This window comes from Engraulis encrasicolus, chromosome 6 (assembly GCF_034702125.1).
Source record: "Engraulis encrasicolus isolate BLACKSEA-1 chromosome 6, IST_EnEncr_1.0, whole genome shotgun sequence".
In the NCBI taxonomy this organism is placed as follows: Eukaryota; Metazoa; Chordata; class Actinopteri; order Clupeiformes; family Engraulidae; genus Engraulis; species Engraulis encrasicolus.
The window spans coordinates 34,179,165-34,206,427 of record NC_085862.1 but is presented as its reverse complement, the minus strand read 5'-3'; the positions used below and the strand labels follow the sequence as shown (position 1 = coordinate 34,206,427).

The following is a 27,263-nucleotide window of genomic DNA, read 5'->3' as shown; positions in this document are numbered from 1 at the left end:
CATCTTAAACACACACGCTCTACATGCCTGTAATGTACAGTGCTGTTACAGTGCTGTACTTTAAGCTGTTCATGTTTATAAAATTATATACTCAATGAGTAAAGACTTTCAAAGTAATCAAGTACAGCAGAAAGACAAATATGGCAATATTTATTAGACATTTGGCATTGTTTTAGAAGCAGGAATGAGTGAGCATAGGCTACAAAGAAAATCAGCAAAATGTGTAATCATCAGGTAATCCAACCTCATAAAATCCTGTTACAGACACAGGCATGCAGGGTTAGACTCTTTCAGTAACTACGAGATGAGCGGAGTCTGCCACACAATTATAACTAAAACATACTCCAACATCCTTTAGAGATGAAATGACAAAAAAATAGTGTTCAAATAAAACACACACACACACACACACACACACACACACACACACACACACACACACACACACACACACACACACACACACACACACACACACACACACACACACACACACACAAACACACGCACAAAAAAAAGGATTCCCAAGGAAGTTATTACATGGTTGACAAGATATATACTGTATATACAAGGCATTTAGTGGAGCGCTCACCATCCGCTCCTAAACTCATTCACTTTCCTGTGTCAGTGCCTTTCATTTAAGGAGGCAGACTGAAGTTGGAGTATTTCGATGTTTGTAATGAATGTTTATATATGTACACTTTTACATACCTTTACAGTCTTAACATTCTTATGGAAAGTATAACAGAGAGAGTGCACGCAAGAATAGTGTGTTATATGTGTTTTTAAAGCAGGTCCACTGATGCCGCTTAAATTCTTACCTCTGGTCACCACCCTTTTTGTTCTGATTTCCTGATAAATCAGTGTGTGTGTGTGTGTGTGTGTGTGTGTGTGTGTGTGTGTGTGTGTGTGTGTGTGTTTGTGTGTGTGTCTGTGTGTGTGTGTGTCTGTGTGTGTGTGTGTGTGTGTGTGTGTGTGTGTGTGTGTGTGTGTGTGTGTGTGTGTGTGTGTGTGTGTGTGTAGACGACTGAGTGTTTTAATGGGACTGGGCGATGCTTGAGAAGTACTCCAGCATGTCCTGGATAGTGAAGTCCATGGTGATCCCAGAGCCGGGGTAGCATCGCCCGATCAGCCCTTCAAAGTGCTTGTACTGCCGGATGAACTCATCCTGCATGGAGTGCCACACCACCTAGTGGAGAGAAGTGGCATTACAGCAACAACAAGCAAAGACCACAAGCACCGCCGCCACCGTCAGCAGCTACTTGGAGTAATCCAGCATGAAATTTACTGTGTAATTGACCGTCCACAAACAAACAAACATAAAACCATTTGCAAAACCTCGTTCAAAAGCTCAATTCTCTCCAATGTGTCCACAGTCTCAACACAAACACACAACATGGACAACATGACTCACAAAACCGCCATTTGAAGCTACAGTGCATGACCAAAGGGGTATTCTAGGAAGCGGTTCAGTAGGTTAAGTTAAGTTAATATTGAGGTAGTGGTAATCAAATAATCCAATAAAAGAGCCCAGAGTCCTAATTTTCTTAACTAAATGATGCATGCGGACTATCTATTATCAACTTTACCACTTTCTTTAGATCAATTTATCCAGGTTTATCCTATGGAAATACAACATAGATATGAACACTGGATGCTGTGCTCAGCCCAAGCGGCCCAGCCTTGGGTACCGCAGTCTTACGCCAGTACCCTGCTATATCTCGTAAATGTTTTCGCCAGGATAATGTGCTTATTGCCTGTCACCGATTGATTGTAGCGATCTACCGGCAAAGCCATTCGTTCAAATCCAAAGGAGTGGTTAACAGGGCATCTACAGTTCATCATGTCTATGGAAAACCCCGACCAGTCTGTAAAGCTCCCCAAAGCCTCACCTGCAGTAAGCTCTCCTCCTCGCAGAGGTGCTTGTCCACCTTCTTGTAGAGGTTGTCCAGGCCCTTCTTCACCTCTTTGCCGGGGTACTCTTTGATGACCTTGCGCAGCTCCTGCTTGCTGAAGGCCAGCTGGTAGCTCACCTCCTCCTCACGCACGCCCTGCGCCACGCGACCCTCCACACCCTCAAAGAAGTGCTGTGGGATGTACACACACAATTGTACATGTGTACACATGATCTCAAACACCCACCCACTCTCTCTCTCTCTCTCTCTCTCTCTCTCTCTCTCTCTCTCAATTCCTCATATGCCCACACTCCCTCCAAGTACACTTTCCATGTATCTATTCAATCTACTTCACTGTCTTTCTATACATCGCTTTTCTTTACAGACTTATTTCCTTCCATATTTCATGCGTTAATACATTTTCCTAAGAATACCCTCCCTCAAACATCATTTCTTTCATATCAATGGCCCAACCATATCTCTCATATGATTCTATCCTTTTTCTTCCCTCCCTCCCTCTCCTATAACCTTCTATCTTGATTTTTCATACTCTTCTGAATTTCCTTGCTCAATATCTTCCAGGGCTTTTTCTGAACGGGGAAATAGGGCGCTCCACCCTCATACCTCTGCGGGTGCACCCTCATACTTCTTTTCTTTTTTTTTTAAATATATAAATGACTTTTTTGAGCGCCCCTAGTAAATTCCCCCCTTCACCCCCCGCAACCTGCCATGATGCTCCCTCAAGCCAAACATTCCTAGAAAAAGCCCTGTCTTCTCCAATGTCCGCCACATCTTCTCTGTCTCATATCCTGCCACCACCTCCTGTCCCTTCCTTCCCGCCCTGCTTACGTTGAGTTTCTCCAGAGGTTGTCCGAGGGAGGTGATGACGTAGTTCTGCAGGTGCTCGGTGTACTTGTGCTTGGCCTCGCGCCGCTCCGCCTCCAGGCAGGAGATCTTGAGGCGCGACAGCGTGGAGAAGATGTGGTGGAAGTTCTCCATCATCACCACGTCTCGCGGCGTCTTCTGGCTCTCGTTGGCCACCTTCTCCACTGCAGGGGAGAGACAGAGACACAAATACGAACACACACAGACAGACAGACAGAAACACACACACACACACACAGACACACACAGAAAAACACAGACAAACACAGACAAACACAGACACACACAGAAAAACACAGACAAACACAGACAAACACAGACACACACACACAGACACACGCGCACACACACAACTAATTATAGAAATTATTATTTACAGCAAAGCACAAGTCAAAACTGAGATTGGTGAAAAGTAGTTTCTTTTGCAATGAAGACGCCCAACACTACAATTCATGTCCAGGCAGCACAGCGTTGGAAGTGTGTGAATGTTACCATTGACTATTTGGACCGTTTCATTCATGTTACAGATGCAGTATCACTACGTTTACATGATGTGTTTAATAAATTAATAATTCCAAATTAAATAGTTCCGTCGAGTTTACTTTGATCTTTCCTTTTATTCCGAATTAAGAGGTGTTTACATGACGTTTTCAAAGCGGAATTAAGTTTTATTCAGAATTAAAGTCAGTTAATTCCGAATTAAATGTCTCATGTAAACGTAGCATCTATCACAGATGCGAACAGTACCATCTCATTCAGAGCTCTAACATCACTGGGTGGCAGCGGCGTCCTCACCGTTAAAGAAGACGGCCCTGATGAGCTTGCTGTAGGCCTTGTCCAGGTCGCCTCGGCGCTCAGCGTTGCGGAAGATGGTCTCGGCCAGCTCGGCGAACTCCTCGAAGCTGGTGACGAAGGCCAGGATGCCCACCTTGCTCTTCTTGGAGATCTTCACCTCCTCCATGGCCCGGATTTGCCCTTGCTACAAAGGGGTGAGTCAAACAAGTGAGGAAAGGAGAGAGGGAAAAGGTCAACTTTGGGTTGTGCTGCCCCTGCCGTGGCCTAGCGGTAGGGCACTGGGTAACTACGCCAGCGACCCGAGTTTGATTCCGGCCCGGGTCATTTGCCAATCTTTCCCTGTCTCTCTCTCCCCACTCATTTCCTCTCTCTCCTCCACGCTCCAGTCAAAAATAAAGGCAAAAAAGCCCTGAAAGAACAGCTAATTTTCTGTACCATATGTTGACAATACTGCCCAGAGGCAACCAGGTTCGAATCCACACAGGGTCATTTCCCAGCTCTAACCCATCTCTCTCTCCCAAACATTTCCTGCCTTCTCTATACTGTCCTATCTGATAATAAAGCCACAAAAGACTCAGATCAGAGGGGCACTGTGGCACATTAAGCTAAAACACAGTACCATATAGTATGGGCAACATTGCCCTGGGGGAGCCAGGTTCGAATCTGGCCAGGGTCATTTCCCAACCCTACCACGTCTCTTTCTCCCAACCATTTCCTGTTTTTTTCCTCTACTATCCAAACAAATAATAAGGGCAAAAAGGCCCAAAAATATTTAAAAACCGTCAGTATGAACTGATCACACAGGAATGTATGCAGCGCATATGTAATAACCCAGAGCATCTGGAAGTAGTTTCACTCAGCTGTCTACGTATATTGAACTACCTCTAGTGACACAGTAGTATTAAATAGGGGGCAGCGCTCAACACAAATGTAGAGCAAGTTAGGATTCCGAAGGAAAAAAAACCCCCACAGGCGCACGATACTTACAACTAAACTCTTTTGACGCCATGTTTAAAAAAACACGAGATGAGGAAACAGACCCAGGATGACTAGTTACAACTTAACTCTTGACTCTTTGTAGCAACACATGTCAGAAGACACGGAGACAGACTCACGATGCATTTGATGACGGGAATATAGAGGGGGCCAATATACTACTTCACAATTACTAAGGCAGTGTGGCAACACATTTCAGGACACTAGGAGGTGAAAGACATGATGAACCTGTCAAACCTCCTCTTGACAAGAATAGACAGAGGATCAAGGCTCTAAATGGTTAGCAGATGTTCATCTTACTAGCCAAACACACACTCACTAATAGTAAGTGGTTAGTAAGTTGGTCTCCTCTACCAGCCAAACTGATTCTTCACCAGCACTTGGCCAGTTGGCTGGTGTTAATTTAGAGTCCTGCAGAGGATTACTATACTATACAAATCAAGACAATAGCAAACGACTCTGAGGAGAGAGAGACTCACGATGCACTTGTCGAAGTTCCTCTTGACGGTGACGAGGACATTGCCCAGCGTGGTGCTGAGGTAGGAGGCGGGGTCGACGTTCTCGGCCGTCCAGACGTGGTGGCTCATCTTCACCAGCATGTAGAGCGAGTGGAAGCTGTCCATCTTGTCGCCCAGCGCAATTAGGCTGTTCAGCTCCGTCTCGATGCTCTGGAAGATCTTGTTCATCATGAAGCGCACCATGTCTCGCCTGGAGGAATGAGGAGAGGAGAGGAGAGCATGTTTGTATACCACACACACACACACACACACACACACACACACACACACACACACACACACACACACACACACACACACACACACACACACACACACACACACACACACACACACACACACACACACACACACACACACACAAAGTGAGTTATGAGATACTGTGGAAGACAACGGATAATAAACAATGGACAAGAAATCACTCAACTAAGCAAGCATCGCAACGTGTGTCTAGTCCAGAGCACAATATAGTCATCGCCATCACCACCAAGTTAGCACAGCAATGTACAGTACATCTTGTCCAGGTATAGGAAACAACCCCATCCCATTCTGCCAGCAGGGCTTGACACTGGCACCTGCCAACCGGCCAAATGCTGGTAAAACTTGGCTGTGGCTGGTAACAATTTCAGTGTCACTAACCAATTTGGCAGGTAGCTTATTCTACATATCAGAACAGCGTATATTCTGCACTTTGCCCCTTGTGTATCAATTGTTTGTATTTAAGTTCAAGAAAAAGCTCAGTTACTCATTTTGTATTTGTTTGTTTTATTTCCATGTAGAAACCCATGCACTCATCTTGTTTTAAGCACCTCTTCTGAGGTTAGATGAACAGCGTCAGGATAAAAAAAGATCAAAGTTGTGGCTAGAAGAATAGCTGGATGGTCATGACTCAGGAAAACCACCAGCCGAAGTGGCCAGCAAGCCAAAATAGTTAATGTCAAGCCCTGTCTGCCAGGCCTGTATTAGGCACAGGTGTTATGTATTCGCTGGTGGTACAGTAGCCGCTACTCACTCTGATGATATGGAGTGCCTGTGCTCGTTGGCAGAAGGCCTGGAGGGGGTGACTCCATCGCTGTCATCCTCAGCCTGAAGAAGAGGAAGACATTAGAGTTCATCATTCGGAAACACATGTAATGCTCAGTCAGTGCTCATCAAAACGTCATGCTTTAAAAAATGTCTCACACGCACACACACTCACATACCCCAGCAACATCCTTGTCCACAAAACACACACACACACACACACACACACACACACACACACACACGCACACACACTCACATACCCCAGCAACATCCTTGTCCACAAAACACACACACACACACACACACACACACACACACACACACACACACACACACACACACACACACACACACACACACACACACACACACACACACACACACACACACACACACACACACACACACACACACACACACACACACACACACACACACACACACACACACACCTGAGCCAGTGGGACCTGCTGCTGCAGCTTGAAGAACTTGATGATGAAGTCCTGCTCTGCCAAGCACAGGGGCTCCAGCTCACTCAGGACCTGCTCAAAGATCTGTGGGGAGAAGAGACCAGAACAGAACAGTTTAGGTGAACACAGTCTCCTTCCAGCACAACACACTGACTCACGTACTACACTATGCAAAGTCGATTCGGAGAATATGCTTAAAATGTAAGTGTCGTCACACCTGATGAAGAACACACACACACGCACAGGCCAAAACGTTGTGCAATACAACAGGGAGCAGAATAAGTGTTCTGAGATTCTTTCACTTTCTCTGATGTGCCTGTGACCCAGCACCTGATGGCTTGGATGTGCACCTCTACTGTATGCTGTCCTACAAAGGCAAAGAGCAGTAACTACACCAACATCAAAATGGAAAAAAATGCCTTCAAAGCTTTGGTATTAGGTAGGTTGAATATTGTAGCTTGTGCCAATTTTACATAGCAATATCTCTAAAACAAGATACAAGATAAAGTAGAGGCGATGAAGATCATTTTCAGTATAAACTCAATGTTGTAGTCATTTTGCCTTTGCAGTGCAGCATAGCCAACAATGTAATGTAACCCCCACCCACCTTGTCGAACTTGGTCCTGTCGGCCACGTCCAGGTCTGAGGCGGACATGTTGCCCATGTCCAGCAGGGATGAGGACTGGGAGCGCCGGCTGCTGGAGCCCTGCACCGCCAGCTTGTTCAGGCTGGACGTGGAGCCCGTCAGCTTCCCTGAGCTCCCGTGCAGCCCTGCCACGCCTCGGGAGGGACAAACACAAGGGACACGTCAATCTCATGTACCATAACAGCTACATTACATGGCATTCTCATGTACACAAGCTCCAGTACAGTACACATCAGTACAGTCCATATCATTCTCATGTACCAGAATACACAAGCTCCAGTACACGGCATTCTGAGCTACATGGTACAGCACGTTAATACACATATACCTTTTATGGGATATATTACCCATGGGAACTCAGGTTCCAAGTCAACCTGGGTCGTTTCCCAAACTCTCTCTCTCTCTCTCTCTCCCTTCATCAGGTACAATTGTTCATTTTGCACAAAAAATGACAAATGGGCTATTCGGATTGATCGAGCACTACTCAATGAGACAAATGCTCATTCACTTAATTTTAATGTTAGTTTGACAAATACCATGAACTGTTGGCAGGTATATTAACTGAAAAAGTGCACCTATGATTTAGGACACAAAGGCCGAGCAGAGGTGTGCACAGAATGCCCAAATAAATGATGTAAATAACATAACGGCTTTGGAATTATTGGAAGATTGTACATTACGTGACAATACACTACGAAACACATTTCAATATCAGACCCCTTGTGAAACGCAACCTAGCGCTGTAGGTGGATGTGAGGAGGATCATTGGTTCATTCCAGGCAGTGACTATCGTCTGCCAGGAACACATGATATTACGCAAAGGCGGAGAAGCCATTACCCATGGCAGACAATAACTGTCTAGTGTGCCTTTGTACTGATATGCAACAGCAATTGCCAGGAATGAGAAGCTTACTGTATGTCATGAACGAACACTATTAACACTAATCAAAGTTATACCAGAAACACTGACACCTGTAACATCTTCTTGGAGAGTAGTAGTGATTTTGTGTATATATTGTATGTGTGTCTGTGTGTGGTACTTACTTTCCACCTCCTGTTTGAGCGCATTTTCTTTCCGCGGAAGCGTGGCTGGCAGCGGGTTAGGAAAGGCAGGCATCAGAGACAGACAATCGTTAGGCTCAGGGCATGCAGTGAGGGGAAGGGGGTGGAAGGGGTGGGTGGATGGGTGGATCAGGGTTTGGGTGGAAGCGGGTAGGTAGGGAGGGAGGGAGGGAGGGAGGCGGGGGATGGTTGGATCATGGAGGACAAGTCAAGGTGGTTACAGGTCATAGGTCAAAACACTGACATGCGCTGCCCCGGGCAAAATAACCCTTCAAAAAAATACATGTACACTTCCTCCGTTTGTGTAGAATGATAAAAAAAAAACACCGCACAAGAAATTCTGTATGTAGCAGGCAAAGAAATCACCCCAGCCATTCCCAAGACTACCGGTAGGGGTGTAGAGTAAAAAAGACTGTGTGAAAAGCAAAATGTTAAAACCAACACCCAATGAAATAGTTTTTTTTTAGTTTTTGCTCTACTTAGTTTTGGTTTGCTTTGGTATCTGCTATGTTATGGCATTTAAACACGGTGATGTTGGAAAGTACATCATGTTAGCATGAATGGCAAATCCTTTCGAAATACAGTACATCCAAAGAAGTGTGTCTGGATGCCACATGTATTCACAGCTGCAATATGATGTTTATTGTGAAAAAATGTTTTTTTTTTTTACGTTTAATCCTTCAACATCATTTATCATTGTTTTATCATTTTGAAGACTCTTCAAGCTTTGCCTGCCTCCTTATGGAGAAATTAAGGAATAGTCTAACTCTCTCAGAGTTGAAAAGTTCTGCTTTACTGTTTCGAAAACCTTTCAGCAGATCTCCTTTATCTGGTAGTAGTCTCGGAATCTGCTAGTACTTCCTATATCGGGTTAGCATTACAATACATTACACTTAGCAGACGCTTTTACCCAAAGCGACTTACACTAATTTCACAGCCCTTAGTGCAATGTGGGGTTAGGTGCCTTGCTCAAGGGTATTTCAGTCATGAATGGGTATGTAGGTGGAGAGAGGTAAGGGTGGGATTTGAACCGACAACCCTCTGATTTTAATCTCTCTAACCACTAGGCCATGCCATTACTACCCATCAAAGCATTGAACCAGTGAATAAACACAACTGGTTCACCTGTAAGAAACTGGAGACTGTGGAGAGCATTCCCAGTGGAATAGTACTACACAGAAAAGGGCAAGTTAGAAGTTAGCTGGTGCCTGTTAACTGTGATCAGCTGAGGACCTCTCGAACTTCAGGGCAAGTATCTTTTTTGACAATAAACAACATATTGCAGCTGTTATCCAATAGCAACTCACAAAGAGAAGATACATGTAGCCTAAACACACACATAGAGCTGTGTTGTTGTGTGCATCATGCAGGTTTAACAGTGTTTGGTGTTTCTGGATGCTATGTGATGAATGGAAAAGCCCAGCAGTGCATGTCAGAGTGGCATCATGGAGAGACAAGTGCGAGACAAGGTGATGAGCCCTCGTGTCTGAGGACACAGACATGTAGCAACAGCGCACACCGACACAGACAAACCATCACAGCCTTGACGTCTCACCGCCTACCCTCTCACTCACCCATTTTCTCACAAATAACACAAATAAACATATATATTGGCATATTAAACTAAAAGTACTGACGTACACTGCGGGTCAGGACATGGTGAACAACACTGAGTCATTACATTAATGTAAAGGGGAAAAATAAAGTGGGGAAAGGCAAAAAAAACACATACAACTGATAAGCAGACAACACAGGAGACAAATAAAGCATTGGGATGACCCCGCTGTGTGCACTCTTTCAAGACCTCTTAATGTATGTCCTCTACAAGTCTTCTGTTGTCCAGTCTTGCACTTTAAATGTCTGTATGAGCACTGTCTATGTCCATACTGTCTTAAGTCCATGTATAAGTACTGTCTATGTCTATACTGTCTATGTCCTTACCTAGATTAGTCTATGTCTGTATGGGAAAGCAAGAAATGTAATTTCAAATTCTTTGTATGACCAGTGCATGTAAAGAAATTGACAATAAAACCTACTTGACTTGACTTCAAGCGGATGGACTTGAAAATGAACAACACTTCACAAATGAACCAACACAGATATACACATTCACACACTTTCATGGAAACCTTACCGAACTTTCCCTTTGGCTCCTTGGTCGTGCCGGCCATTTTAATTTTGGCACCTTCAAAGAAGTCCTTGATTTCCCTTTCGTACAGTCTGGACATGTACTCCATATAGGTCTAGAAGGTGACGAGCACAGAAGACAAAGAACGGGAAACGTTAAGCAAAACATTTGGAGTGGTTAGCTCACAGTCCACGCAGAGGTTGGAACTAAGTATATCACCATCGGACTTACATGAAAGTGTCACACAACAACCATTTTGAAAAGGCATGCAAAATCATCATGAAATTGATCATCACACTCTACATCCCCGACTGGTCTGGCAATGGCAGTACAACTTCCTTTGGGTGGTGGCGGTGACTCAAGTTTGGATTAGTTACAATTTATTTGATAGGGACAGATACATGCTATGCATGTAAGCTGTCTAACAGCCCAACAGCAAGGCAAGCATCATAGCATTTGTAGCCAAGGGTAATTTATTTCCAATGGCGTCCCTATAAGGGCTTTTAAAATAATACATAACATGTTATCTTAACCCGTTTTGACCTGAAAAGCCTGTTTAAAAGGCCAGTGTTTGCCGATGTGACATTTTGTATACATAAGCCCCTAAAATCTGAGCATTTATTTTCAGAAAAATTTAACGTAATTGTCAATGCTTAATTAAACCTTCATTTCTTAATCTCTGTAGCACGTAAAGGGACATTTTTTTCAAATGACAGCTTAGTCTTTCTTTAGTATGGCATCTTTGCACAAGGCCGAAAGTTTACTCTTGTCCATTAATCTTAGACGCTGACAAACTCAGTAAGTCTTCCTGCTCATCTTCAAACACTGCTTGAATCCACTGACCTCTATCTATGGTATCGTCAGATACTTCTCTCTCAACTTCATCCTCATTTGAAATCCAAATCAATGTCCTCAACAACGATACCATCACTTATGTCAGCTATGGTCACTAACGTCAGGTTTTTTCACCGTTCAACTGAGATACAAACTGTCCAGTCAAATGAACATGGGTGTTTTTTGTGTAGGATATGTATTTAGACCAACTACTAGACAAGCCGACATGAAAGGTAGAAACACACAGATGCGTCTCCCGGTCTAAATGGGTAAAAATTCAGCCTTAGTCACATGACACCTGTGAGGTTATAGCCATAAAAGTCCTTGTGTGCCTCACCCTCACTCTCCGTGCTCTTTGCCCTTCGTCTCAGTGTTAACATTACAGGTACTTACTTTTTCCACACACAGAAATTACACTCTGTTGTGCATCCACCACTGATGCTCCAACCACGAGCGAAATTGTCAAACGATCAATACTTGTTGTGGTGGGTATCATAATGTTTAGGATCAGAAGGGATCAACTGGACATTTTCCTTCTAAAACCACAGTAGCTTCTCTACCTAGCCTGATTATCATCGACTTTCAAATCTCGTACCGAGATTCTGGTCTAACCAAGAAGATAACGAATAACATTTCCAAATGGCATGGTTAACCCAGCTCTCTCTGTTTGCAACTGGTCGATGTCAGAAAAGGCTGCGCCGAAGTTTAAACCAAACATTTTTTACATATCTTTACCTGCCTTCAGTGAGCTTCAGTCAGATGATTCAGAGCCGACTGGAACAAATTAGTTGATTTTTTCTTTCTTTCTGATTACTGGCATGTACAGAGCCCTTAAAATGACATGTGCACGTCTTCAAACCCCGGAAGGGATTTTGTCATGTGCACCTGATACTCTCATGCACAAGTGTGACATCTCTGCTTATTATTAAGATAGTAATGATTTGTAGGAGAAAAACAGCACTCTGTACTGAAATTCTTGCTTTTTATTTAGTCAGTTTCAGTCCAGAGTGTGGCTTTTCTAATACAAATGTGCTGATCCAGAAGTTTTTTTTTTTTTTAAAGCAGTTTGGAGTTTAGCGCACTTTTTAATAAATAAATAAAATAAATATGTGATGATGGCAGTCGGTGGCGCAGGCTCAGGCTCTTACCCTGGAAAGGCCGTCGTACTTCTCCCTCTGGGTGTTCTTGAGCCACTCCATGAGCTTGGCGTAGCGCAGCAGGTCCCGGTGCAGGGGACTGTGCTTGGGCAGTGCCAGGTCTGTTGCCGTGTGCTGGGACAGCGTGGAGCTCTGGTCGTGACCCTGGGGGGTAAGCAGGGAAAACACACACGCAAACATTATACACACGCACACACACACAGTTTAAACAGACCCATTGGCCATCACACACACAAGACCATTGCACATGCAAACACACACACACACACACACACACACACACACACACACACACACACACACACACACACACACACACACACACACACACACACACACACACACACTAGAAACCTGAAGGAAGCAACAACATATCTAACATTTGCAGCAAATTCTTAATGTTTTTACACAAACACAATCACACATTAACACATCAGCTAAAAAAAAGTAATATCAGCAGTCTCAGTAAACGGATTAATTGTCATTTGGCAAATCCTGTACCCCATGCAAACAAACTACATGTCAAGGCCAAGGACTGGTGTTATGATGGAAATCAAAACAGCTGGATTGGTCAAAAGCATTAACTAGAGCAAGGGGATGCTGGTCAGCCACACTTCAAAACATCACAAGATAAAAACAAACATTACTCCCCAAACAAGTAGCTACACGAAAGCAGTTTCCTCTGTGAAATTTGCTCTTATCTGACACTGCACAGGTTATAAAATAATGCAAACAAAACATACAATGTAACAGTAACAAGTTTAATTTCTAGACTGGCCTACACGGCTTGTGGTATATTCTACGAAGCGGTTATTGCATAACCGGATCCTCTGGGCCTCTGTGTCCTCGTGCTTGCCTGGCTGGGAGGTTGACACGCAACATGCTGCTACACAGGCAGAGCGATGACCCCCACCGCAAGAGTGCACACACGCACGTACACGCACGCACGCACGCACGCACGCACGCACGCACGCACACACACACACACACACACACACACACACACACACACACACACACACACACACCATTCAAGTGACACCCAGAAAGCGTTTTTTGATGAGCTTTGTCCATTTCAGCCACAAAGATGCTCTAAAATGTTGCATTTAACAAAAAATGAGCAGACTGTGAGAAGTGGGTTGCGTGTTTTGGAGTTAATTCACAGTCTTGGGTAAGGAGGCGTTTTGGTCATGATTTCCTTAGATGAAGGTGAAGGAAGGAACATGTTTAGGTCCTCATGAGTACAAGCCATGCTCTCGACAGGAAACCAGAGCGTTAGATGAAGGAGGAGGAGGGCAGGGATTGGTGGATATGGTTAGACGACAGGAAGTGAGGTCACGCGTGATGTCAGAACAGGTGTACTCACAGGGAGTGACAGACAGGAGGACCTATAGAACTGAGGGATGGTCATTTTGAAGTGACTGAAGTGGTTGAACTGACAGAGGGAAAGATGGAGAAAGAGAGAGAGGAGAAGAAAAGAAAGGGAGAGAGAGATAGAAAGAGACAGAGAGAGAGAGCAAAGAGTTGCGTGATGTAATAAACAGAGCAAGACTAGGCAGCCAATCAAACACAAGGGAAGGACACAGAAGAGACCAATCAGATTCAAGGACAGAAAGGGTAAAGAATAACAGCCAAAAGAGAAAGGAAGAGAAAAATAGACAAAACAATGCAGAAACAGATATGTCAAGCAGGAAATATGTTTAATACTTACAACTTCCCACAGGACAAAAGGCATTTCTCTTGATACGAGCCACTACACTGTGGCTTTGGTCTATAGACTATAAAATTACCTGTGTCACTGTCATTGGATGTAAATATGATAAAGCGAGTGCAGCTTCTATATGACTGGTTAATATCGCTGTCAAACTATTTCTGAGCTTTGCAAGAGAGCTGAAATAAATGGGAAAAAATGATTGAGAGCAACTCCGTGTTTGTATGGTGTGCGTGTCTGTGTGGTGTGTATGTATGTGTGTATATCGGGTAGACAAAGACATTGTTGAGGTAGTGTGTGTGTGTGTGTGGTATGTGTGTGTGTGTGTGTGTGTATGCATGTGTGTGTGTGTGTGTGTGTGTGTGTGTGTGTGTGTGTGTGTGTGTGTGTGTGCGTGTGCGTGTGCGTGTGCGTGTGCGTGTGCGTGTGCGTACCTGGTGTACGAAGACATTGTTGAGGTGATTGGTGAGACGGCGGGCGAAGGCGTCCCTCAGCTCACAAAACAGATGCTGCTGCTGCTTCACTGCAGCCAACTTGTCGTGCCCTGAAGACAACCATTTAAAACAACAAACACCAGCTCACTGGGAATGAAAGCACCTACTAAATAGCAGCATATTTCCCCAAGGCTATGACCAGGCAAGACTGACCCAAGTCTAACCAAGGCTGTCTGCACAATCAAAGCTTAAGTGATGCATGAAAATTACATTGAAAAATAAATAAAATGATCTATCGTCTGCCTTGACCAAAAAATATATTTTTCTGCGAACCGTAATGACAATGTAGATGTCAGGAGGTTCATCTGGGTGAAGAACGTAACCCGGTATAATGGTGGGTTGTTTGCACTAAGGTTCTGAACGCCAGTCTGAAAACAGTAAGGGAGATGTGCACCTTGCCTGATGGCCACCCAAACTAATGAACTGTAGCAGGAACTCGAAGGCATTGATGGAGGCCTTGATGCTTGGGTACTCGCTAGGTCTCACACAACGTGTCCATTGCTGCACTTTGTTTTGCTCTGCAATACTTGTATACTGCTGTACTCTGTATCCACCCATATCCTGACCTTGACATGTACGCACGCACGACACGTCCTCTTTGGAAGCCACACTGGATGAAAGTGTGGTGGCTGCTAACTATAATGTGGTGTAATGTAATGGTCTGGAGGGGAGCGGGCAGCAGACACACCTGCCTGGTCTGAGAGCGAGCACTGTTCTAGTCAGCCTGAAAACCGTATGGGAGAGACGCACCTGGTCGGAGGGCCACGCTCATGCACTGCAGCAGGGCCTCGGAGGCGTTGATGCAGGCCTCGATGCCCTTGGGGGAGGACAGGTCTCCCTCCTGTAGCGCCCGGATGTGGCCCCGGGACAGATCCATGTGGTTCTAGAGAGCAGAGTGTTTGGAAGCAGAATTCATTCATGAGAATTTTTGCACACCACTGCATCAGGTACAACAGATGCATTGGAAATTAATATTTCTATAATACAGTACAAGTTGATACAGGATACACTGACACCATGAATTATACCAATAACCTATCATACTTACAAGAGACAATACCAAGAATAGAGGACCAGTACACAATAACTTTGCATCCATCATGTTTTTTTCTTTTACAAAAGTTGCCAACTTGACACATTAAATGCCCTGAGGAATTACACTAACTGGAACACTGACTATATGTCTATACTTTATATAGTTGAGCTTTATTTATCCCCATGTGGCAATTGTACTTGCATTACAATCGCTGGCACCTGACATGACATATAAGCAGACAAACATAAAACATAGAACACATACATTGACATTCACATTAGCACACATTGGGTGGCTGCATAAAAACTTGACCTCATTTAGTGCTTTTATCGCTTGGGGAATAAAAGCATATGAGAACCCACCACCAGGAACTGGATCTCGTCGAGCAGCTTGTCGTTGTTGGATTTGCTGATCTGGATGAGGCGGTTGCTCTGGGAGATCTGGTCCATCTGGTCCTTGACGCTCTGCAGCATCTCCTCGTAGCTGCTCAGCTTGCCCTCGATGGTGTCCACCTCCTTCAGCGCGTCGTCCAGCAGCATCATCAGCATGTTCACCTGCTTCTCCGACGCCATGATGGACTGGATATTCGCCTGAGAGGACAGAGACAGGGACGTATTACGATCTCATGTGCCCCTGGGCGGAAACAACAAGAAAGACCCCCTCTCCATGGAATGGTTGGAATTGTTGGGCATTCTGGAGCTTGTTCCCAAGCAAAAATCTAATTACGGTAGTTGAAAGTGCAATTTTAACACAATGTGAGAACATACATATATAGACCAATAATGACATTTTTTTGTAGTGCACAGAATTGGGCTTCAAATATTTTTAATATGTTGCGCAATAATGTGTGTAATGTCTTGTGCATCATCATGTATTTTTGTATGCTACTAGACACCTTAATGTCCTCTGGGATTAATAAATGTCACTCTACTGTACTAGTTCTGCAGCAAGTATGAGCATTCACTTTGCACACAAGTTGTGCACGTGTGTACAGTCACACAGCCAGTCAACAATTCTGGTCTTTACCAGGTTCATGAAATGTGTAAGAGCCAGTTAATGGCGAATTCATGTAGAGTAATAATTTACTTATAAAACTCACCCCATCCAAGACCCCGAGTTCTTTTGAGAGCTTCTCAGCGAAGGCCTCTGCGTTGGAGATGGCGTACTCGCACTGCTCCATCATGGCCTCGATGTCCTGCTCCTCACGGGTGCTCAGCTCCTGGTAGTCATCCAGGGCGTCCTCATCCACCCCGGCCACGCTCTGGTTCTCACTACTCGGGGCCGACTCTACGGCAGGGGCAGCAAACACGCGCACATTTCACATACCATGGAAAAACGTGCATGAATGAGATCTACATTTACAATTCGCTTAAGACCACTGAAATACAAATCATGACCTGCGCATTCGCACACTCAGAGCATTTACAATGCAATGCTGTTATGGATGGTATGGCTTAGATTGGTCAGGGGTGCATTTCTCGAAACCATAGTTGCTAACTTCATGAGCTACTTTGTTGTTGGCGATGCAATTTCCCATTGGCAACTACCCAAGTTGCTAACTGGCTAACAACTACGCTTTCGGGAACTGCACCCCTGCAATGAGGTGGACTGGTGGTTTAGGACAGATGACCTGACTGACATGGAAGAGGGGGCTGTGGAAATGGGCATGGCTAGTAGTGGCAGTGGCATTGGATGTGGTAATGTTATGTCATGAGAGGTCTGACAGGGCCATGACAGAGAAGAGTAAATAGCTTTCTGTACCAACCTTCGGCTTTAGGCAGCTCTGGCCAGTGAAAGGTTTTAGAGAGAAGAGTACAGGAGAGATTAAGCATCACAAAACCAAACACGGCCATGCTTCAGTTCAGCAAGCACACGTCAACACACAAACACACACACACACACACACACAACCCACAAAATATCAGAGGTGTTAAAATGTTCGCCATGCTGCATTCAGAAACCATCATTACTTTGACAAGACAAGTCAGCTTCTAAGCTGATGACCAGAGGTCTCAAAATACGGATAGAAAAATGCAACACACTATCTGTCAGCACTAAAGGTTACAAAGGAATGGGTGTCTTGTAAACAGCAAAGGCTATGAAAAATAGCTACAGTTAAGCCAGCAAAAAACCTTCTTTACGAATAGGCTGAAAATGAACATTAGCAAGACAGAAAAAGAGATCCTACACCCGCAAAAAGAGAAGAAAGACAAATGTGCAAAAACAGCAAAAGCCAAGTTTGCAGTGTTGGAATAAGCATGCTCACAGCACAGCACCACACCTTCCCTTCCTTACCTCAATTCTTGCCCTCACTTCCAGTTGATTTTGACTTACACTGAACATCCTCTGACTCATCATCTGATGTTCCTTTCACCTCAGGAGACTTCACTAAGAAACTGTTCTAAATGGACTGAGTACTCATCACAATCAGCTGATTCAGAGCTGGTTGGATCAAATTTGAGGGTTTTTTTCTTAAGTTTCTGACACTTCTACTTCCAGTCAATTCTGACTAACACTGAGCATGCCATGTGGCTTAATAACTACACAGGGTCACATTATCTCACACCACCATCTCACACCTTCCAGGAGCTGGGCGCTGACGTTGACGAACTCCACCTTCTTGCGGAGGTAGCGCTGGTTGAGCTTCCAGATGCAGGAGATGAAGGAGTTCTTCTCGGCCGGGCTGCTGGCTACCCAGCGGTACACCTTCTCGAAGTGCAGGTCGAAGTCAGCGTCATCCTGGAGATATGGGAGGATGGAATAAGCTGAACTTGTGATTTTTTTTTCACACACCTCAGCTGGCATGTTCGTAGGAGATGGCCCATGGGTCACTCGTAAGTCAGACGATTTGAAAAAACTCCCACACACTGACCACTCCACTGTTTTCATATCATAAACCGCAAAATGGTCAGTGCGGGAGTTTTTTTTTTTTCAAATTGTCTGACAAGGTTGTAATAAGCAGTGGCACAATCAGAGGTGCCAAATGAAGCACCGGTGGGCATTTTGTTCACTATGTTCACAACAGAGCAGAGGTGTATAAAAGTAGAAGTACTGCTACCGTGCTACAGATGCAATTATAAGACTAGTAGTTTGATTATATAGTTGCAACTATGTTATGACATATCATGAGTGTTGTAATTACATCCGTACAAGTACTTCGACTTTATACATCTCCGTTATTGAGTGTGACATTATGTAGTAACCACAAAATTCCAATTCACACGTCACATCTGATGTTGAGCACTATGTAGTAAACAAGTGTAACAACATTTCAATGATAATGACGTCACCTGGCAATGAAATCATGGCGTATTATGGCCTCTGACCTTGTTAGCATCTTTGGCGTCCACTTGGGTGAGATCCCGCAGCTCCCACGCCATCTGCCGCTTGTAGAAGTCCCCCTTGTCTGACTTCTTCACCTTCACCACTTTCGCCTGCACTGGCCTCTCTGTGGTGACTGAGAAGCAGAGAGCACACATGATCTCACTACAGTCCATTGCCAAGTGAAGACTTCTTTCCAGGTGTTTTTTTGTGCATCTGGGACCAACGGCGCCAACATGAAGGGAATGGTTATAGGAATAAGCGTGATGGTTTATCTTTCAGATGGACAAAATATGATGCTACTGGGTTATTCTGTATCCTATTATGGGTCATTTCACGTGAAATCAGACACTTTGGGACCCGACCGACCCGGATTTCAATCATACTTGGTGTGCCTTTTTAGTAGCAAGGTAGCACCCCAGAACTGCATTGGTTTGAATCTGACACTAATATTAAGGGAGAAACAGACTAGGAAAGGTTCACATGTGAGGGTAGGACACTATACATTCAGCCTTGAATATATCAGTCAGTGTTAGTCACCAAAAGATGCCTTTGGTGTTATTTGAAAGCTCTTTTCTGGCTCTGCATATTACACAATCAGCTTGGAATACAACAACTCTCAGAATATGAATTATGATAAATTGAAAAATTAAAAATTGAATATCCAAAAAAACTATGTTTTAAAATGGCCAGTTCCTTGTCCAAACGTAGCCGGCAATGTCATTAGCAACACCTCAAATGCTGGTGTTCGGTTCTTTATTCATTTCAGAGAGAATTTGACTCACAAATATGGCATCATACAGACCACTTACTAATAATATGGTAATACCATAGTAGCATCACATGACAAAACAAAAACAAAACAAAAATGGTCAGTTTCCATGTTCCCAGGTTTCAGAAACTAAGGCAGATGTCCATTTATACACACCAAATGATGATATGTGAATGTTTGAACATTCCTTCTCTGTGTACCTGTGCCATCTTCCCTTTACCATACTTTAAAGAGATAATCAATGGCTACACTCTCATTTTGTACTCTACCAGTGCATTTGAAGCAGCAGCTGTGTCTTTTGTAGATAATGTATAAGTACGTCCCGTTGCAGTTAGGTTCCACTACCAGAAGCACATCCTGATGATCCATGACAAGTCTATCTGGTCTGAAGGGAAAAGTGAAGGATGGAGATGGTCCATGAGGATGCAGGAAGTTCAGTTTCACCTCTCCAGTGCTCGGCATACATTCCTCAACACATGCTAGCCATCATATACAGCTACAACATACCCTTTGATGCTTGAAAATGTAACACATTCCTTTACTGAGCTCACTCTTTCAACTCTGCCTTCTCTGAATGCTGAAGATGGCCTAACTTCCACTGTGTCCATTGGCAATGGGCAGAAGCTGTGTAGTTTTTGAGTACCTGGAATAGTTCTTGCAGATTCCAAACTTTTCAACAGGTTCTCAGCTTCATGATGGTACATCTCTGTTGTGGCAAAAATTGGCAATGGATGTTCTTGAGAGAGATGCACCATCATGAAGCTGAGAACCTGTTGAAGAGGTTTGAATCTGCAAGAACTATTCCAGGTACTCAAAAACTACACAGCTTCTGCCCATTGTCAATGGACATTAGGCCATTTTCCGCATTCAGAGAAGGAGTTGAAAGAGTGAGCTCAGTAAAGGAATGTGTTACATTTTCAAGCATCAAAGGGTATGTTGTAGCTGTATATGATGGCAACTGGTGGCTAGCATGTGTTTGAGGAATGTATGCCGAGCACTGGAGAGGTGAAAACTGAACTTCCTGCATCCTCATGGACCATCTCCATCCTTCACGTTTCCCTTCAGACCAGATAGACTTGTCATGGATCATCAGGATGTGCTTCTGGTAGTGGAACCTAACTGCAACGGGACGTACTTATACATTATCTACAAAAGACATAGCTGCTGCTTCAAATGCACTGGTAGAGTACAAAATGAGAGTGTAGCCATTGATTATCTCTTTAAAGTACGGTAAAGGGGGAAGATGACACAGGTACACAGAGAAGGAATGTTCAAACATTCACATATCATCATTTGGTGTGTATAAATGGACATCTGCCTTAGTTTCTGAAACCTGGGAACATGGAAACTGACCATTTTTGTTTTGTTTTTGTTTTGTCATGTGATGCTACTATTGTATTACCATATTATTAGTAAGTGGTCTGTATGATGCCATATTTGTGAGTCAAATTCTCTCTGAAATGAATAAAGAACCGAACACCAGCATTTGAGGTGTTGCTAATGACATTGCCGGCTACGTTTGGACAAGGAACTGGCCATTTTAAAATATAGTTTTTTTAGATATTCAATTTTTAATTTTTCAATTGATCATAATTCATATTCTGAGAGTTGTTGTATTCCAAGCTGATTGTGTAATATGTAGAGCCAGAAAAGAGCTTTCAAACAATACCACAGGCATCTTTTTGTGACTAACACTGACTGATATATTCAAGGCTGAATGTATAGTGTCCTACCCTAAAATGTGAACCTTTCCTAGTCTGTTTCTCCCTTAATATTAGTGTCAGATTCAAACCAATGCAGTTCTGGGGTGCTACCTTGCTACTAAAAAGGCACACCAATTATGATTGAAATCCGGATCGGTCGGGTCCCAAAGCGTCTGATTTCACGTGAAATGACCCTTATCCAACATCAACATATTTCAAAGACGTGAATGTGGCCCAACGGAGTCTGTGGAGGTGATGATTGCTTTTACCTGTGGCACAGAGGAAGCAGTTCTTCTTCTTCTTCCCTGCCTTGCACACATTGACGATGCTGAGGAGACGCTCATCATTCGGAGTGAAGATGTCCCTCTGGAGTGCGTGTTTGATGGCCGTCATTTTTGCAAAGCTCTTTACTGTATCAGGAATACATGAACTTTTAAATAAAGCCATCTGTAAACAATGATGCCGAGAAAAGCAATACTTGTCGGCGTGATTGTATACTTCATCATAGACGAATGTTGTGCGACATGCACGCACACAGAAAACTAGCTGTAGCAGAGTAGTATTAGAATCTATTTTTAGACTGACACTGGCAGCTTCCACGTCCATTGTATGCCACAACAGTCCGGGTCAACAAAATGCTACTTTAAGTGAGGTGATTAACTATGCTCATCCCTTAGGAAGGCACGGCAAATCTAGAACTACATAATCATGAAGATTTGAGTAAACATTGTTATATGTTGAGGATTGTGTTTAGCTAGGTCAGCTAACGACTTGCTCATTCATAGGTGTGGTTAGTTCATTGTAAAACGAGTGCGACACGTCAACCACAAACCCAGCTTCTCAACACATAGCAGAGATATTTAACGTTTGGTGAAAGTATTCAGTGATGTGTTTACGGCAATTCCAGGGTCGTCAACAGCTGGGATGTTTAGCTTATCAAGCTATGCGCAAAGCAAAAGGGAGGCGTCTTCTTTCCGCTAGTTTTAAAGCACAGTAGCTTACCTCAAACGTGTACTGTTCACAACCAAACAGTCCTGTATCAGTCATACACTGTAATTCATATCAATTCCATATGAAAACATTCATGCACGTTGCTCCTTCAGTAAAAGTTCATGGTATTTTTGTTGTGCCCAGACAGCTGTCCTAGCCCTACTGTCACTTCCTGTTTCCGGAGGCTGTCACTGTCACATGACATACTCCCCATTAAATGAGATGGTGCACATTGATATCTTTCTATTAGGCCCTGGCCCACCACAGAACTAGATTAATACAGGTCTGTAATTAGGCCTATCTGTGGATATTGTATGACCCTATATCATGTGTGGAGATTGTAAGTCATTTTCCACTCGAAACTACATTTTAGAATGTTGGCGAACTATAATGAAAGAGTCCAGAGACGATCTAAATGCATTAGAATTAGAGAATCTTTGGCTAGTCCATAAGCCTAGGCCTATTTATAGTCCCCAATCATAATTTCAGTAGGGCCTATAGTTAGGCCTATAGTCCATCATGCATTCTCACAAAAGTAATCTAGGCCTATGCCATATATCTGCACCACTACATGATGTACGTTTGGGGGGAAAAAAACATATCCTTCTACTGTGTGTGTGTGTGTGTGTGTGTGTGTGTGTGTGTGTGTGTGTGTGTGTGTGTGTGTGTGTGTGTGTGTGTGTGTGTGTGTGTGTGTGTGTGTGTGTGTACCTGGTGTACGAAGACATTGTTGAGGTGATTGGTGAGACGGCGGGCGAAGGCGTCTCTCAGCTCACAGAACAGATGCTGCTGCTGCTTCACTGCAGCCAACTTGTCGTGCCCTGAAGACAACCATTTTAAACAACAAACACCAGCTCACTGGGAATGAAAGCACCTAGTAAATAGCAGCATATTTCTCCAAGGCTATGACCAGGCAAGACTGACCCAAGTCTAACCAAGGCTGTCTGCACAATCAAAGCTTAAGTGATGCATGAGAATTACATTGAAAGATAAATAAAATTAACCATCGTCTGCCTTGACCAAAAAATATATTTTTCTGCGAACCATGATGACAATAGATGTCAGGAGGTTCATCTGGGTGAAGAACGTAACCCGGTATAATGGTGGGTTGTTTGCACTTAGGTTCTGAACGCCAGCCGGAAAACAGTAAAGGGAGATGTGCACCATGCCTGATGGCCACCCACACTAATGAACTGTAGCAGGAACTCGAAGGCATTGATGGAGGCCTTGATGCTTGGGTACTCGCTAGGTGTGTGTGTGTGCTGTGTGTGTGTGTGTGTGTGTGTGTGTGTGTGTGTGTGTGTGTGTGTGTGTGTGTGTGTGTGTGTGTGTGTGTGTGTGTGTGTGTGTGTGTGTGTGTGTGTGTGTGTGTGTGTGTGTGTGTGTGTGTGTGTGTGTGTGGCGTGCACAGACATTGTGGGGGGAAGGGGGGTGCTGCTCAAGGATGTGGTGGGGAGTATGTGGAGCTTCCGACTGCCTTCCGCATCCATGATGGAAACGATACAGAAACAGATTCATGTAAACTTAGCCTTAGGCTGTAGAGGCCATAATATATTGGGGCATTTACACATTTGTAATCACACACATTTCTACATGATGTCAACGTGTGTGCGTGTGTGTACTGTGTACTAAACCTGATATGAGATCTGGCTGGTGTGTGTGTGTGTGTGTGTGTGTGTGTGTGTGTGTGTGTGTGTGTGTGTGTGTGTGTGTGTGTGTGTGTGTGTGTGTGTGTGTGTGTGTGTGTGTGTGTGTGTGTGTGTGTGTGTGTGTGTGTGTGTGTGTGTGTGCAGACATCAGATTTGAAGAACAGGCTTCAAATGCTGAAACCAGAGCTTAGAGGGAGAGCTGATGTCTGTGTAATCTGCGTTGACATTCACTGTTGATTAGGCCCTGACAGCTATTCCTACTTTGATTAAGATCACCGGAAGAGTTTATAAATAGGGCCAGTCAAAACACTAAGGCTATTAATATTATTATTAGTATTATTATTATTGTTGTTGTTGCTGCTATTGCTGCTGCTGTTGTTGTTATTATTATTTTTGGCCTATTATCATTATTATTATATTATTATTATAAAAAACAGGCTCTTCATACTGATATTCCAAGGTGCAATAACATCCTAATACACTGCATCATCAATTGTTATTACATTTAGCCTATATTAAAAACACCAGCTCCGAATGAGCGTACAATACAAATAATATATAAAAATGATTTTCATTGATGGCAATTTTTGGCGAAGTACTACATTTCTACTCAGATTGAGGCTATGTGAGGCAATGTTATCAAACGTCTCTGGTGTGTTCATTTCAAAGAAAATCTCTCAGTTGCTTCCCTGACGTGCTATCTTTCTCGCTTCACACACATGTGGCTACACTTGAAGAGCATAACACCTTATTCATTCAAAAATGAGAAAATTGAATTATCACTATGACCATGTTTTCAAGCAGAAACTTTTGCAGAACTGCCTCTTCAGTTTCAAGGGCCATCATATAGGCCTACTCTCACAAGCATTTCCGCTCTCCTTCACTGGATGGTATCGCCCATGCAATAGATGACTCTTAGCCATGATTACAAAGCATTATGGGTGAAAGGTTACCAATACACCACCATTCAAGCAAATGAAATTGCTAGAAAAGTTTGTTCTTTCATGAAGTCGCAGAGGATGAACTGATCTGTTGATTTTGTTGAGGCAGAAAAATGCAAGTGAAAAATGCATATTCTGTTTATAGCATATACCTGGTGACCAGCGAGTTCATGGATGGGGTTATATACCTGCTCATTTGGACCCAGGTTTGCATGTATCATTTCCCCGCCCTGCCCAGTCTCTTTATTCTTTCTCACACTCATTTCCTGCCGTGTGGTCTTTGCTGTCTCTCTCATAGTAAAGACAAAAAGCCCTAAAAATGATATACAGTATACATAAGTAAACCATATTGCTTCTTCAGGCCTGAGAAGTGATGATAGCCATGGCTGAATTTATGATGGAATGACATCATCTGAGCAGCAAAATGTCTCTCCTTAGACAAAAATAACAACACACTAACCAGGACAACTACATGCAAGAAATAAAAGCTATCTAATGGCCATTTAAGTTTCATGCATCCTTGTCTGTATCCTTGTCTGCTTATGCATCAGTTTCTCTGACATCCTGCAAGAACCAGACTCCATCACAGGGCCCCCACTCAAAATGTAATGAGGACCCAATTCTGGGTCCCCTCTCCCTAAACCCGAGACAAGTGACCTGTTTGTCACCATTGTTGGCTGCCCTGCTTGGATGAGTTGGGTTGGCAAGCTCGAAGATGATGCACTGAAAACTCTGGCATGCTTAGGGGCTTGCATACCCACCCACGGGGACCCCGGTTCGAATCCGGCCGGCGTCATTTCCCGGTCCTCCCCTGTCTCTCGGTCCCATTCACTTCCTGTCACCATCATCGACTGTCCTGTCAAATAAAGGCATAAAAAAGGACAACTCTGGCGTGCTTATACAGAAAGCAACTGGGCAGAGATGAAAATGGGATGAGGTTTCCAAATTATGCGTCAATTCCGGTCGGTTACATAACCCAATGGAGCCACAGTTGGGATAGGGAATTGATATATCGTGAGCAAGAAAAACAAAAACAGCATCCAAGAATACAGAGGAAAGAGCTCTCTGTCACAGCACAATGTTGTTCCTTATGAGGAGGTGAAGACATTAATCGAAAACGAAGAGGGGAAGAGTTCACTGAGCAGACACTTAAGCTGTCTTTTGTAGGCTACTCTGTTTCTTTTTGTGTGTGTGCGTGTGTGTGTGCGCGCGCGCGCGTGTGTGTGCGTGTGTGTGTGCACGCGCGTTCGAGTGTGTGTGCGTGTGCGTGCGAATGCGCGTATGCGTGTTTGTGTGTGTGTGTGTGTGTGTGTGTGTGTACGTGCATGTGTATGTGTGTGTGTGTGTGTGTGTGTGCGCGCGCACGTGTGTGTGTTTGCGTGTGTGTGTGTGCACGCGCGTGCAAGTGTGTGTGAGTGTGCGTGCGAATACGCGTATGCGTGTTTGTGTGTGTGTGTGTGTGTGTGTGTGTGTGTGTGTGTATGTGCGTGCGTGCGCGCACGCGTGTGTGTGTTTGTGTGTGTGTGTGCGCGCGCGCGCGTGTGTGTGTGCACGCGCGTGCAAGTGTGTGTGAGTGTGCGTGCGAATACGCGTATGCGTGTGTGCGTGTGTGTGTGTGCGCGCGTGTGTGTGTGTACGTGCGTGTGTGCGCGCGTGTGTGTGTGTGTGTGTGTGTATGTGTGCATGTGTGTGTGTGTGATATTGTATGTGTGGGAGTGGTGCGTGGGGTCTATTGGGGTGGGTCACTGGCACATTGCATGGCAATATCCAGTTAGCATGACTCCTCTCCACTACCCTGTAATGCTGCACTGTGACAGGCTATTAGTCAGGCATAAAATCAAATCTGGGATGGACATTAGACATGGAAAAATGAGACAGAGCAATTAAAGCCTCGGCACTCTATGCACCAATGCAGTGGTGGTGATTAGAAAGATTATTGTTTACCATTTTACGGGTTTTGCCAATAGCAAAAGTAATTAGCATGGAAGTGGAATCCCGAAAGCCGACGCTAACAGCATGTTCTGCAAGAAGCTCAGACACGCCACTGTCCATGAACATATTCAGTGTTAGCATCAAAGGAGAAATGAGGGATAAAAACTGAACTTCACATGAACATCCAGAGGGAACATGTTTTCTCCAGCCTCCTCTAGATTTGTACTGTTATTTTGAACTGTCTGTCAACTTCTGAACCTTTGCTAAACATAGCCCAGAAAGGATACGCACAGCCCCTCTCT

The 27,263-nt window shown here is 44.1% G+C and overlaps 1 protein-coding gene across 3 annotated transcripts; it reads right to left on the bottom strand.

Moving 5' to 3' along the window:
* Positions 1 to 133: 133 nt before the first annotated feature.
* On the bottom strand, positions 134 to 22,613 carry exoc1 (exocyst complex component 1). Of its 3 annotated transcripts, XM_063201354.1 has the most exons (20): positions 22,452 to 22,613; positions 21,719 to 21,859; positions 18,980 to 19,110; positions 18,233 to 18,392; positions 16,753 to 16,940; positions 16,016 to 16,243; positions 15,368 to 15,500; positions 14,558 to 14,667; positions 13,779 to 13,847; positions 12,404 to 12,556; positions 10,428 to 10,536; positions 8,276 to 8,320; positions 7,193 to 7,365; positions 6,568 to 6,669; positions 6,102 to 6,175; positions 5,051 to 5,279; positions 3,576 to 3,759; positions 2,745 to 2,944; positions 1,893 to 2,087; positions 134 to 1,189 (listed from the first exon to the last, which is right to left on the bottom strand). In XM_063201354.1, exons 2-20 carry the CDS (start codon positions 21,840 to 21,842, stop codon positions 1,037 to 1,039), a joined length of 2,760 nt encoding a protein of 919 aa, XP_063057424.1. In that variant the 5' UTR covers positions 21,843 to 21,859; positions 22,452 to 22,613; the 3' UTR covers positions 134 to 1,036. The 3 variants fall into 3 exon arrangements, with proteins under 3 accessions (XP_063057424.1, XP_063057425.1, XP_063057426.1); XM_063201355.1 differs by lacking the exon at positions 8,276 to 8,320; XM_063201356.1 differs by lacking the exon at positions 13,779 to 13,847.
* Positions 22,614 to 27,263: the final 4,650 nt, after the last annotated feature.